Consider the following 13486-nt stretch of genomic DNA (forward strand, 5'->3'; position numbering starts at 1 on the left):
ACATCGGCAAACAAAACAACACATCGAGCTGACAACAATCAATACAATTACACGAAAAACAGTGCTGGTGGTGGAAAAAACTTTAATCGACGCAACGTGTGCGATCGATGCAACAGACAACACGAATACAATCAATGTCCGGCATTTGGAAAAAAGTGCAACAATTGCGAGAGGATGAATCATTTTGCGGTGGTGTGCAAATCGAAACGAGTGAGAGTAATAACGAATGTCAACAAAGATGAGGGTGATCAAGTCGTTCATTCAATTAAAGTGCTTAAGATTAATGAAATTAACAATACTAACCTGATGAAATTTAAATTTAACAGAAAGCGAAGAAGAGGATGGACTGAATTTGTTCGGTTAAACAACACATTAACTGCTCTCATGTTTGACACTGGATCGGAAGTAAATATTTTGCCATTGCGACTATTGAAGTCTATTGACAAGAATGCTCGCATTCTCCAAACCAATGACGTTTTAGAGGCGTACAATGGCGAAAGGATAGTTCCAGTGGGTGAGTGTTTTTTGGTTTGTTTGTACAATAACGAAGTGAGATTAGAAAAGTTTACGATTATCAATGAAGATTATTCTCCGATTTTGGGCTTACCAACAATTGAAAAATGGGGACTGATCAGGCGATCGGTTGTTGGTGTGAGAGAAATCAGTAAAGTTTTGCAAACTCCGGACAGTCACGGTGAGGCAACTGAGTTGAAGGATAAGTTTGTTGAGGCTCATAAGGACATTTTTAATGGTATCGGGAAGTCGAGTAGGGAGTACAGTATCAAGTTGAAGCCGGATGCTATCCCGGTTGCGAAGCCAGCGCGTCGTGTTCCATCGGTGATATATTCGAAAGTTAAAGCTAAGTTGGATTTGATGGAACGTCAGACTATTATCTCGAAGGTAGATGAACCTAGGGAATGGGTTAGTAATTTAGTGATAGTTGAAAAACCAAATGGGAAGTTGCGGGTATGTTTGGACCCAAAAGCCTTGAATGAATCCATAGTTAAGGAACAGTTTAGTGTCCCAACTTTAGAAGAGGTGACGGCAAAGTTAACGGGCGCGCGGTATTTCTCCGTCCTTGATTTGAAAGAGGGATTTTGGCAAATGCAAATAGACGAAGACTCGAGGAAGCTTTGTACTTTCAGTACACCGTTTGGTAATTATCAATTTAATAGACTTCCATATGGAGTGTGCGTGTCCACGGAGATATTTCAGAAGTTCACGTTCGAAAATTTCGGCGATATTCCGAATGTTATCACCGTTGTAGATGATTTGTTGATTTTTGCGAGAACGATTGAGGAACATGATAGAGTAATGCAAGCAGTGGTGGAAAGGGCGAGAAGACTTAATGTCAAGTTCAATCCGGAAAAGTTTCAGTTTAGGGTGAACAAAGTGAAATATTTGGGTCACATATTCTCGGAAGATGGGATGTTTATAGATGATGATCGTGTTCAATCAATAAGTCAGCTCAAGGATCCTCATGACAAGAAGACGCTGCAGTCGTTTTTAGGTGTTCTTAATTACGTTCGCCAGTTTATACCGAATTTGTCAAAGCTCACGCAGCCTCTGAGAGACCTGTTAAAGAAAAACGTCATATTTCGATGGACTGAAACTCATTCAAATGTCGTGAAGTTGATCAAAGAGAAGCTCGTTAGTGCGCAAGTGCTACAGTCTTTTGATCCGGATAAGCCTATTGTCATTCAGACAGACGCGTCGAAGGGTGGTTTGGGTTCTTGTCTGATGCAGTGTGGTCTTCCAGTGGCGTATGCGTCGCGAAGTCTGTCGGATGTTGAAGAGAGATACGCTCAGATTGAGAAAGAGTTTCTGGCTATAACCTTTGCTTGTAAGAAGTTTCATTACCTGATTTATGGCAGGGATGTTGAGGTTAAGAGCGATCACAAGCCGCTTATATCCATAATGAAGAAAGACATTCACAAAATTCCGTCTTCAAAGTTGCAAAGGATGAGGCTGAAGTTGTTGAATTATAATTTAAAGGTAGAATATGTTCCTGGGAAGTATTTGTACATAGCAGATTATTTGAGCAGAAACTATTTGAACACGGGGAATTATGGAGAAGATCCTGATTTTGTTGGTTCGGTGTTATCTATTAACGTGTCTGACAAAAGGGAGGAAGAATTTAGAACTGAAACTGCGAGGGATGAGGTTCTTGCTGTAGTTTCGAGATATTGTTTCAATGGGTGGCCGAATGATAAGACGAAGGTTCCGATTGGAGTTAAAAAGTATTTCGATATAAGGAATGACATTTTGATTGATAAGGGAATATTATATTACGAAGATAGAATAATTGTTCCTTTTACGTTGAGGTCGACCTTGTTGTCGATGTTGCATGAATCGCATTTTGGGATTTATAAGACCCAAAAGCGTGCTAGGGAATTGTTTTATTGGCCAGGCATGAACTCGGACATTGAGGCGACTGTTGCAGGCTGTATGACTTGCAACAAGTTTGCAAATTCCAATTCGCGTGAGCCACTGATTCCGCACGATATTCCGGACTTGCCATTCAATAAAGTAGCGTGTGACATTTTTGATCATGAGAGCAGTGCCTATTTGGTGCTGATGGATTATTTTAGCAAATGGATTGAGGTTCACGGGATAAGGAATAAGAGTTCGAAAGAGATTACAAGAGTTTGGATGGAAATATTCTCTCGTTTGGGAATTCCGCGGAGGATTATAGCTGATAATGTTCCGTTTGGTTCTTTTGAATGTCGTGAGTTTGCAAAGCGGTGGAACACTGAGATTGTTACAAGCTCACCACGGTATCCGAGGTCGAACGGTCTAGCCGAACGCGCTGTTCAGATAGCTAAGGGTATTTTGAAAAAGTCAAAATGTCAAGAGGAGTTCTTGATCGGTCTTTTGGAATACCGAAATTCTCCCACGAAAGATTTATTCCTTTCGCCTGCACAGTTGTTGTCCAATCGTAGGATGAGGACAAAGCTGCCGATTACTAGCAAATTGCTGCAGCCCAAAATCAATCAGAATGCGCATGAATTAATCATTAAAAAATCTTTAAATAATAAAAAGCAATACGATAAAGGCACTACAAAAAGGCCAAACTTCGAAATCGGTCAAAAAGTTTTTGTACAAAATCAAACCAACAAACAATGGAAACCTGCTGTGGTGGTTATGCCTCATTCCACGCCACGCTCATATGTTATTGAAGATGAGAATGGGACCATTCTTAGGCGTAACTCTAGTTTTTTGAGAAAAGATAAAAGATTTATGCCAATAATGAGCCCAGTTAACAATGATGTTAATTTTTGTTTCAGTCCATCAACAACGAGAAGTGGAAGAGTATACAAAGGAATTTGATCAAGTTGCATTATATCCAATTTTTTTTCTATAAATTTAATTTTGTTATTTTGTGAAGTTAATTCAAGATGAAGAGGAATTTTGGTTTTGAAGGGAAGATGTAGAGAGATTACACAATACATAATAACAACACTAACACGAGTGTACATGAGATACGTCGGTTATGAAATAAATGAGTTGTTACTTAAAACCCCTCTTGATAACATCACACACATATAGTAGATTACATTGGATGCTGCGGAGGTAGTTCATTACATGAGGGATCAATTTTGTGATACGAGCCGAACTCACAAGTGTGGTTTTCGTGATACCGATTGCTGGAGGTGTCACGAGTCCAGAACACCAAAGAGATCGAAGATCGGTTGAGAAATGTGGATTTTATGACTCCGCATGCTAACGTAATGGTACGTATATTTGAATGTATCAAATATTCATCGCCTTCGGCTCGGATATGCAAACTCTACACTTGTCAAAATAACCGTTTCCAAAACGAGATGCTTAAAACCACACGAGTGAGTTCGCGAGTTCGCGAAATTGATTCCGAGTGTAATGAACTACCAAGCAGCATCCAATGTATGCTGTTTTATTGCCTATTCACCCGGAATATTGTTGTTACGAGTACATTTTTCCACCCAATGACCTGACAGTTCAAAACCAAAAGTGTTCAAGAAGACACTAGCAGATTCTTGAATACCAAAAGATTGTTCTAAATTAATGTATAATTTCACAACATTTATGTCGCGCTATTTCATTCACTGCCAGACTAATAATAAACATAAAAAATACCGATAGCAAAAAACCAACAAAAAAATCTGTTGTTGCATTGAAACGTTTATAAACGATTCGTTTAGTCTGCTCATGAAATCGGCTCACACTTCTTCTTAACATTAATCCCGAAAGCATCACTGGCAACACTACTGTTTTTATGACATGTTGACAAACTACTTCGACTGTTTTGTTTTTGTGAAGTGCTAGATTCATATTTTGCGTAATATTTGTCGATTTTGGTGGTGTTACAATAAATTTTGCTGTGAAGTGAATTGAATACATGATAATAAAGACAAAAGTGTTGATTGTTTTTGAAAATAAGTGAAAAATGCAAAAATTAAAATTGTTTGGCCATAGGTTTTCGTCGAAGTTGAAAAAATTGAAATTATGGCTATAGACAAAATGGCCGTCACTTATTTTTGTATTTTTTTTTCGAAAGTTTTTAATGAATTTGCTTTGATTGGTGTGCACTTAATTCAAGTGACAAAGTTTGTGATATTAAAACTAAAATAACATCGCGAGCATTGTTTCGATTTCAGTGCTAAAGAACATTTTATGTGATACATTTTTGCTGATAAGTAATGAAATTCTGCTGGTATGTAATGAAAATCTCCTGATATGTAATGAATATGAATATTCCTTCACTTGTGATGTAATGAAAAAGTTCCCACATGTAACGATCGCTTTCCGCGGGTGGGAAATGTACGTGTAACAACAATATTCCGGGTGGATAGGCAATAAAATATTTTACCGTGCAGTGTGTGCAGTGATAAGCGGAGCGAAAACGAAATAGGGAAATCAGACAAGTTAACCAAACGCTATTGTTGCTCCTCTCAGGCTACAACGCGTGAAATGGCCTAAAATTCATCGCTCAAATACGAGGGGTGACTCACTTCTAGATTAAATGGTATTAAATGGATTTAATAGATTAAATGGATTAAATGGATTAAATGGATTAAATGGATTTAATGGATTTAATGTATTAAATGGAATAAAAATAGGATTAAATGGATTAAATAGGAAAAAAGTTCATTTTACCAAATACTGTAAGTCTTAAAAATTGTTGATTTTGATCGAACCACGTACTACAACTCATACTACAATGTTAAAAAGCGAAAAAATCCACTTTTAGGAGTTTTTGGTGTAAAGTGGATTAAATGGATTAAATAAATTTAATACCATTTTTAACAAAAAAAAAATTCCTATACTTCACGAGTACTTAAACGAGCTGGGGATCGTGCAAATCTATTTTTCGCAATTACTTTACAAATTTTTCAGGTGGGTAGCCTAATTATTTCGGTAAAACTAAAAATTTTTTTGGATTAAATGGATTAAATGGATTTAATGGATTCAATGGAAGTGCGTCACCCCTCGTCCAAATAACTAAATTTCCTCCTTGAATACTAACTCACTTCAGTAGGGTAGTCAAATTTCTGACTATCCCATTTCATCATTCAATTCCTCTGCTATCAAACATCAGAATAGTAATGCATCAAATGAAAAATGAGAAGTTTTGAATTATTAGAAACTCCTTGGAAGCTGTTCGACTCATACCAATAAATATTATTTTGTAGATTGAAATGTTATGAAAGATTTATTTAAGATATGGCTAATAATGCTTGCAATTGGTTACGAAAATATTGTCATGAACGTGAAATTTTATTTGAATTATTTCTAAAAATTTGTATTATTACTTTATTTATCCACGCTACGGATTGGTAAATAAAAGTTTTTATTGAAAATTGGTTGAATTTGATTTTATTATAAATTTTTTGTTATTAGAATAACGAAGAAATTAATACCTTCAATCAAATATTATTTAACTTGTTAAGCCTTTTCTTTAAAAAAGTTTACAATTGGTTTCCGCTACATTGATTTTTCAGTATTAATTTGAAAATGTTTTGAATCTTTAAACTTTCTTTTAGCTCAAAAATCTGTATTTTTACCATTATTTGCATTACTTTATTTATATTCACATTTCTATATATATAATTTTATGCTTAAGCTGGCATTGAAAATGAAAGTATAAAAGGAGACATATCGTTACCTTGCATAACCAAACAACACGAACATCACGATCCATATATTGTAGTAAATTGTAAGTAAAATTATGTAGTTTTTACTGCTTTACAAATTAATTTTTTTACATCCGAATTCCGGGTAAATGTTAAAACCTGACGAACCGTCAATAATAATAACAAATCTGAATTGTAACGATTGATTCCAACAATAAATGTCGATATATTCGTCGCACTACCGAAACTATACATTCCACCATTCCATTTATTATATGAATCGTGTGTCCACACTAGCGAAAGAAAAAAAAAACTTCCTCATCAATCAATATTGTTGAGTGAACAGTCCACCCAAAATTTTGTTATATTGACCGCATGTCGTGATGCATGAAGAATTTTCGCTTTTGATACAGATGTAGAATTGTACGATCTTTCATTTAAAACTACAATCTCTAATAGAGCTAGTTAAGTGATATTTTCCATTCACCGTGAAAGGTATATTTGTGCTAGATAAACTAAATACATTGGGCGATTCCCAATTAGTTTTGTGGTGAACACAATTAATTGTGAACAGATATTTTTTGTCGTAGAGGGAATCTAGCGTTACTACTTCTCTATGAGGTGTTACACGACATTAATACTAGTCCGCATGTAGTATATCTCCACGTCAAACCAAAAATACGAACTTGTATAATATAACTTTGAGATTTGTACCCTTTTTCTGTCTCTGTCGGCGTCGGCATTTAACGAAATTAATCGTGATAAAAAATATCAATTTTTTTCTAGACGTCAAACATTTGGACCATTTTTTTAAATTATTATATTACCAGGTCCAAGTTGGATCAACACTGGCATGTTCATTGTTCAAACGATCCCCCATGAACAACATGTCCAAGTCTATAGCCATAAACCACATGTGAGTGTTAATAATTTATGATTGCATGAACGATTGAGAATTGTAATGTTTCGATTTTTGCTCAATGCGATATAATTACATGAATGGTCCGCGCGATTGTTTTTGATTATAAAATCATTCATATAATCCCATATTGCCAAGCTATAGATCGATTACATAAGATATGTTCGAAATTTTAGTTTGATTTTTGTTTTAAAGATTTTTTGTTTCTTGTGTTTATTACAAAAAAAAATAATCAAAACTAATTTCGCTGTTGATTTGCTCTGACTAAGCTTTCGTGTATATACCGAAACAGAGCTGAGAATTGTGAGAACATTTTTTTTTTTTAAATAAATTTATTCATACCAACGGATAGCAGAATAATTAAACTGTGACGGCGGCGTCTGTTGGAAAGGTTTGTTCAAAACCATTTAAGGTTATTTTTATTGCCAGTTATGCCATTTCTTTCTTTGAGAAAAACTATATCCGTTGACCATTTTGTCTGCTTTATTCAAACATAGACGAATACGAAATCTATACAATATCAAATCAGACGAACTCAAATCACAAGAGTCATTATTTATCAAGAGTTGAACATATATTAACAGCAGTGAGTAAATCTCTAACTCGTGGGAGATCAGAGGTTTTTTGTGTAATTTTAATGCAAAATCTGTTACTTCACTAGTTTTAACATAGACTTTTAAGCATAAAAATTTGAGCCTTTGGATAGGTAATAAGTGATTTTGCATAACTAATTATGAAGCTTGTCTCTATTAGGTCAAAGAATTCATTCTCCATTAAAAATTTCATTGCCCTTGAGGCTTCATCTAACACATAAAAGATCAATTTATCAATCAATACTGTTTGTAAAACGGAGGCTGAAACGAAGTGTTATAAAACGTCATGTTCATACAGTAAATCGACGCAATGTGAATAAATAAATAAAATATGAAAAGGTCCGAACCAACATTTTTTATAAATCAATCGCACCAAAATCTTTTATTGATGGTGTCAAAAGTGAGAGTTTTATCAATTCCATTCAAAATGCCTACGAACAATTATACCCGTTGATGTTGGTTTTTCTCTTCCGATTATTTTAATATCATGATTGACCGACGCCAATTTAATCACAAAATAAACCTATGACTTGATGTCGCTCCACTATCTATCTTTCAAAAGGTCAATCTAACCGAATCATAAACATTTTGTCAAAATTAATTGAAAAAAATCTAATTATCCAATTAGTAAGACCTACTGCTGAAACGTGTATGTATATGACCACAATGTCGTGATATATGCCTTCAAAAATGTATTCGGTAAAAGTGAATACGACCACGAAATAAATTAATCTTTTATGACGACAAGATTTGTTCAAATATAATGACTGGTAGTTTTTTGGTGCGTGAAGCACTCACCGTTCTTCTTTATTTCTCTATTATTCATAAGTTTAGCCTGTGAAATCCGTTGAATATTCAATCCATATGTGACGTGACACGGAAGGCATTCATCGGAAACTGATGTGCAGCTCGAACATGAACAATAACACGAGCTTATTGTTTGCAATTTCAACGAGATATTATTTCAAATTCTTTACACTCTTCACTTTTTAATCACAAAGTGGATGAGAGTGGTGATCGGTGGTGATGGTGATGGCCTCTAAATTTCTAAACCGTTCGATTTCTTTGAGATTTCTGACAAACATTTTTTTTTAGATTGACTCGACATAGTGTCGGTATGGAAACGCGTTTTATCAAAGAAAAATGTTTTTGCGAAATTCGTGACTGGTCGCAACCGGTCAAATTAATTGGCCATTTTATCGTAGAGTTTTGTATGTGAACAAGCACATTTTAACGTTATAAAGCTATTGTTGTTTTACTTTTCGTTACCCGCCTTTCTAGTGTCCGTTTTAAATTTGAAAACACTGCATGCTAATAACGTTTACCTTACCTACGTTATGCAATAGATCGATGTTAGACTGTGATATTAAAGCAACGATAGTGCCAGTTAATTCGAACATTTCATTATGCATTTTGTGCACGTTCAAATGAATCAGCATAAATAAATGGGATATATAGACGGATTAAAGTTATAACGACTGACCTTCGATTAATTTATGAAATGGAAATGATAAATTTGACCAAAAAATGTTTCTGTCGTAGACAATTAATTTGTTAGAATCACATAATTTGTTTAAAGCGTTTCCCATCAGACTACAGATTATACTGATACACAACTGAGCATCAACGCAATTTACAAAACGTTTTTATTGATATATTGTTCATTGACAGACTCGTTGTTAACATTTATTTTCCATTTAAGACTTTACCACTTTTTCTTTGTCACCGTGAGAAAAACGATTGACGTAGGAATTGCTGGCAGAAAACTGCCTTTATTAATACAACATTAACTGTCCTCCTTGGATATTTATTGTTTTGGTGTGGGAATTTTTGTAATAAGCTTGCGGCCAGAAAATACTAGAAAATCGTTTTTGAGTGAGACAGTGAGCCTTGAAGAATGTGGTCTTATAATATAGTAAAATGAAGATCAAAACTAAAGAAGTAATAGATTCTGTTTCAATCTCTTACTTTACAATGCATAAAATCATAAGACATTCACATATAAAAGCTTAATAAAAGCAAAAATCATTATTTAAACACATCAATTCTATTATCGACCATGTATTAAAACGACAAATGTTCAAATCATTGCATTTTGTATGCAAATTCTGTGCATAAAAAGCGTGCAAATTATTTATGAGATTTTTCTCCCATTGTTCCATTGTCAATTTAGATTTTGATTATGTAAATTAATCTTAAATTTCTTTTTACCATTTTAATACATTTCATTATAAAATGTTCGTTCGCAGTTCAATTGAATGGTCATTTAGCAGAAAAAAAACCTACCAAAAACGAAATACAAGCATCCGTTTACAACGAGTGTATTTATATACACATTTTGCCTATAAACAATAAAGTTCACGAACAATATGATAGGCTGCTTTTTTGCCGAACTTTTACTTAAAACGAATTATGCAACAATGAAATGTAATTAATAAATTAGCACATGAAGTGACTGTCTATATAGATAATTAAATAGTCGTCATATTATGTGATAAATAACGATAGTTTAAATGACACCGGTAATTTATTAGCAGTTATTCGTCGCAACCTTTATAGGTGAGCAACAAGTGATAATTTTGACTTGATTGACTTGACCTCCCAGTGCGCTCGTACACTGTTTCTGTGGGTACTTTAAAGATAACGAGCCAAGGAATGGCTTGTTTTACTGTTACCACTATTTGCCACTTTTGAACGATTTAAATGAATTAATAATTACTTGACAAAACAGCAAGAATATGACCAGACCAACAGTTATTCCAAAGAAACGAAAGACTTTACAATTTCATTTCTTTTGAGCTGACTCTTTCGACTGATTGCTACAAAATCTGTTACTTCAATACTCATTTCGACAGACACAGATTTAAAAAATTGCGGCTATTCATCTGTTATCGATAACGACGACATAAATAATTAAAGCTCTGTGTAATATGGTACTTTATATAGTAAAATGCATGTTAAAGAAATGGAAGTAAAAGATTTGAAATCAACAGATTAAAAAAACTTTGATCTGATCGATGTAGGTAATAGACACGATCGTTGGTCATATGCTTGCCGTCTGTGACAGGTTAACTATTTACAGTTGCTAATCCTAACTAATCGTATGGTATGCAAAATTATGCAGGAAAATCACAGTCCTCTATTTTTACATTTACAACAACAAAAAATTAAGCCGAAAAGTGAGATTGCATTTGACATTTTTTTTCGAGCCACCAGACCATAAAAACGAACGAAATGCGTAGAAATAAATTTGAAAAGTGTCTAATTCATCTCAAAATCATGTTTTTTATGCACTGAAGCGCTTAGTTGTTCACTAAACGATTACATTGTTTTTTTGTTTTCGAAAATCTCTTGGCATATAATTGCAATTTGATAAGTCCTTGAACTTATAAGCCAATACAAAGCAATTTTACATGAAATTTCATTCAAATTTAAAATTTGATAAGAACGGTGCTTACTTCAAATGAAATAATTTCTGTGTCCTCTAGTTGGTTACCAGTTTCGAGACGTTTGCTGTGTTTTCCTAATTCCGTCTTTGCCGTCTAAGTTTCGCAAAACTTTAAGCTTCAACGAAGCTTGCAAAATCGAAAATCTTTGTATATTTGTATCAGCACAAAAGATGTTTGCAATTGCGACAGATTTGTGAAAACTTTTTCCCTCCTAACAAATGAAAAACTTGATCGCTATAAAAGCCAAACTATACCACCTTAAATTAATCATCGAACATTTTAATGCACTTTCCGTGCACATGTACACACATATCACCTACGGTCAATCTAATAAATAAGCGACGCAACTTGTGTGTGTTAACGACACGTAATCAAAAAACCAGAAATGCTATAAAAGTGATGCGGATACCGATGATGGTTATTAGGTCTGTGGTCATTTACCTTTTAAGTCAAATGTAAACCGTTTAATATTATAAAATCACACATCTGAGTCAGTCAAACGAAAGAAAATAAAGCCCGTGGCAACGAAGAAAGTGAATTTTTTTTATTGTTTCAACTACTGTGCAGTGACAGAACTGTAATAACAAGTTTTCATTTTTTTTTTTTAAATATCAATATCTATTTACCATTGCCACCCACACCATTTATGACATGGTCACAGAAAGGAAATTATTGATTGTAGGTTTTTTTTGTCATTGTGAGGGTCACAATGCGGAAAAGGTAAAATGCGATCGAAATTATGGTTATTTTTGTAGTGATAAAATGCGATTTAAAAATGTATTAGAATGTTAGTGGACAGTAAAATATAAATTATAGAAATGCGGTAATAGGAAAGTAATAATTTCTTTCAATGTATGATTAATCAACAGTTTCAGAAGAAGAAAAAAGAAAGTGTTACAGTGATCTGTTTCCGGTGATGATACATTCCGCGAGCTGACTTTATTGCATGGTACGGCAAAACTGCTTTTGTTTTACCTTCGAGATTATTAAAATTTTCACAGCGACAACTCTAACGAGTGTGACTCTTGTACACTTTCTACGATAAAATTAGCGAAGACGAAACGTTTGATGCTATGACCTTGGAAGTCATAATTATCAACTTGATTATGAAATTTCTTCAATAATTTTACAATTGTTATTTGTTACATTTGTTATTGTGCTTCAGTAACAGAACAGAAATTCTTTTTAAAGATATGTACAGATTTTACCTGATTTAAATGTCTAAATATTCAAATTTTACACTTTTAACTACTCTAATGGTCGATAAATTATAAAAGATTTTTTCGATTAATAATTGACCGAATTTAACCTATATTAGAGACGGCATTTGTGTAATGCATCTCCTAGTGTTGGATACAAAATCTATTACTTCAAAAAAATTATCATACAATTCGCTTATATAATAGAACTCGAGTCTGAACTCATCGCTTTTCTAACACGGTGATGTACTTGAATGGAGTGAACTCATCGCTTTTACAACATGGTGTACTTGAATGAAGTTCAATTGATTCGTAGCCTGGGTGACTTGGAATCTATCGATGATACTGACAAATTTAAGATTTCAGCTCCGAGCTGATTAAAATGTCCATTAATCTGAAATTCACTTTCACATGCGTAATTAAAGTCCATTCAAACACAACGTGATACATTCTGCATCTATTTCTTAAATTAAATTTTGAAGATGGAGCGTGTGAAACCTCATGTCTAATTAGCTCAATTTGTTTCAAATTGAAAAAAAAATCAATAAACAAACTTACTTTGGCGCCACAAATCAATCCAAACAATAACATCAAAGCGGTAAGTAGTCGTAACAAGTGCATCTTTGAAGTGTTGGACAGCAAGACCTGTAATCAAAATAATAAACAATCAATTATAAACGTTAACACAATTGAACACTTAAGGTCATGGGTATCATTTACATTAAATACATATAAGGTCCACATGCATCTTACACAATATTATTGTACTTAGTCTTTAAATTCGATGGAAATTTTACCTTTATGAAATAACTTCCAATGCTATAGAGAGTAACATAAAATACGGTTTAGATTTCCTTACAAATTTTCTATCACCGCCCGCCACAAGAGAGTGTATATAAAAGGCAAACGATAAATTATAATAGTCGTGAACGGTTTGGTTATTGTTTGTTTATGCATGAAGATGTGGAGCAATGTTGTGAAGCTCTTTGATGAATGATGATGGTAAAATACAAAATTGTATACATGGGAATTGATTCGTTCGATTGGCACGTGCCATACGTTTGGCAAATTGATATAACAATGTAAATAATATAATCAATGGAATATTAATAGTCACGTAAAGTTTGTTAAAAAAAAGTGTTTTAACAAAACGGAATTGACTTACTGTTTGTCATATTGGGTAATTAGAATGTGACCCCAATTAATATAAAAG

The 13486-nt window shown here is 33.8% G+C and overlaps 1 protein-coding gene across 6 annotated transcripts in view; it reads right to left on the bottom strand.

Annotated features, from left to right (window-relative positions):
* Positions 1–13486, bottom strand: part of LOC119071129 (mucin-3A-like) — a 38591-nt gene that overhangs the window by 21356 nt on the left and 3749 nt on the right. For all 6 annotated transcript variants that reach the window (XM_037175798.1, XM_037175803.1, XM_037175802.1 and 3 more), the window contains exon 3: positions 12832–12918. In XM_037175798.1, the coding sequence (XP_037031693.1) occupies positions 12832–12918 (87 nt within the window). The remainder of the gene's footprint in view (positions 1–12831; positions 12919–13486) is intronic.

The sequence above is a fragment of the Bradysia coprophila genome (genome assembly GCF_014529535.1).
Source record: "Bradysia coprophila strain Holo2 chromosome IV unlocalized genomic scaffold, BU_Bcop_v1 contig_144, whole genome shotgun sequence".
NCBI classification, from domain to species: Eukaryota; Metazoa; Arthropoda; class Insecta; order Diptera; family Sciaridae; genus Bradysia; species Bradysia coprophila.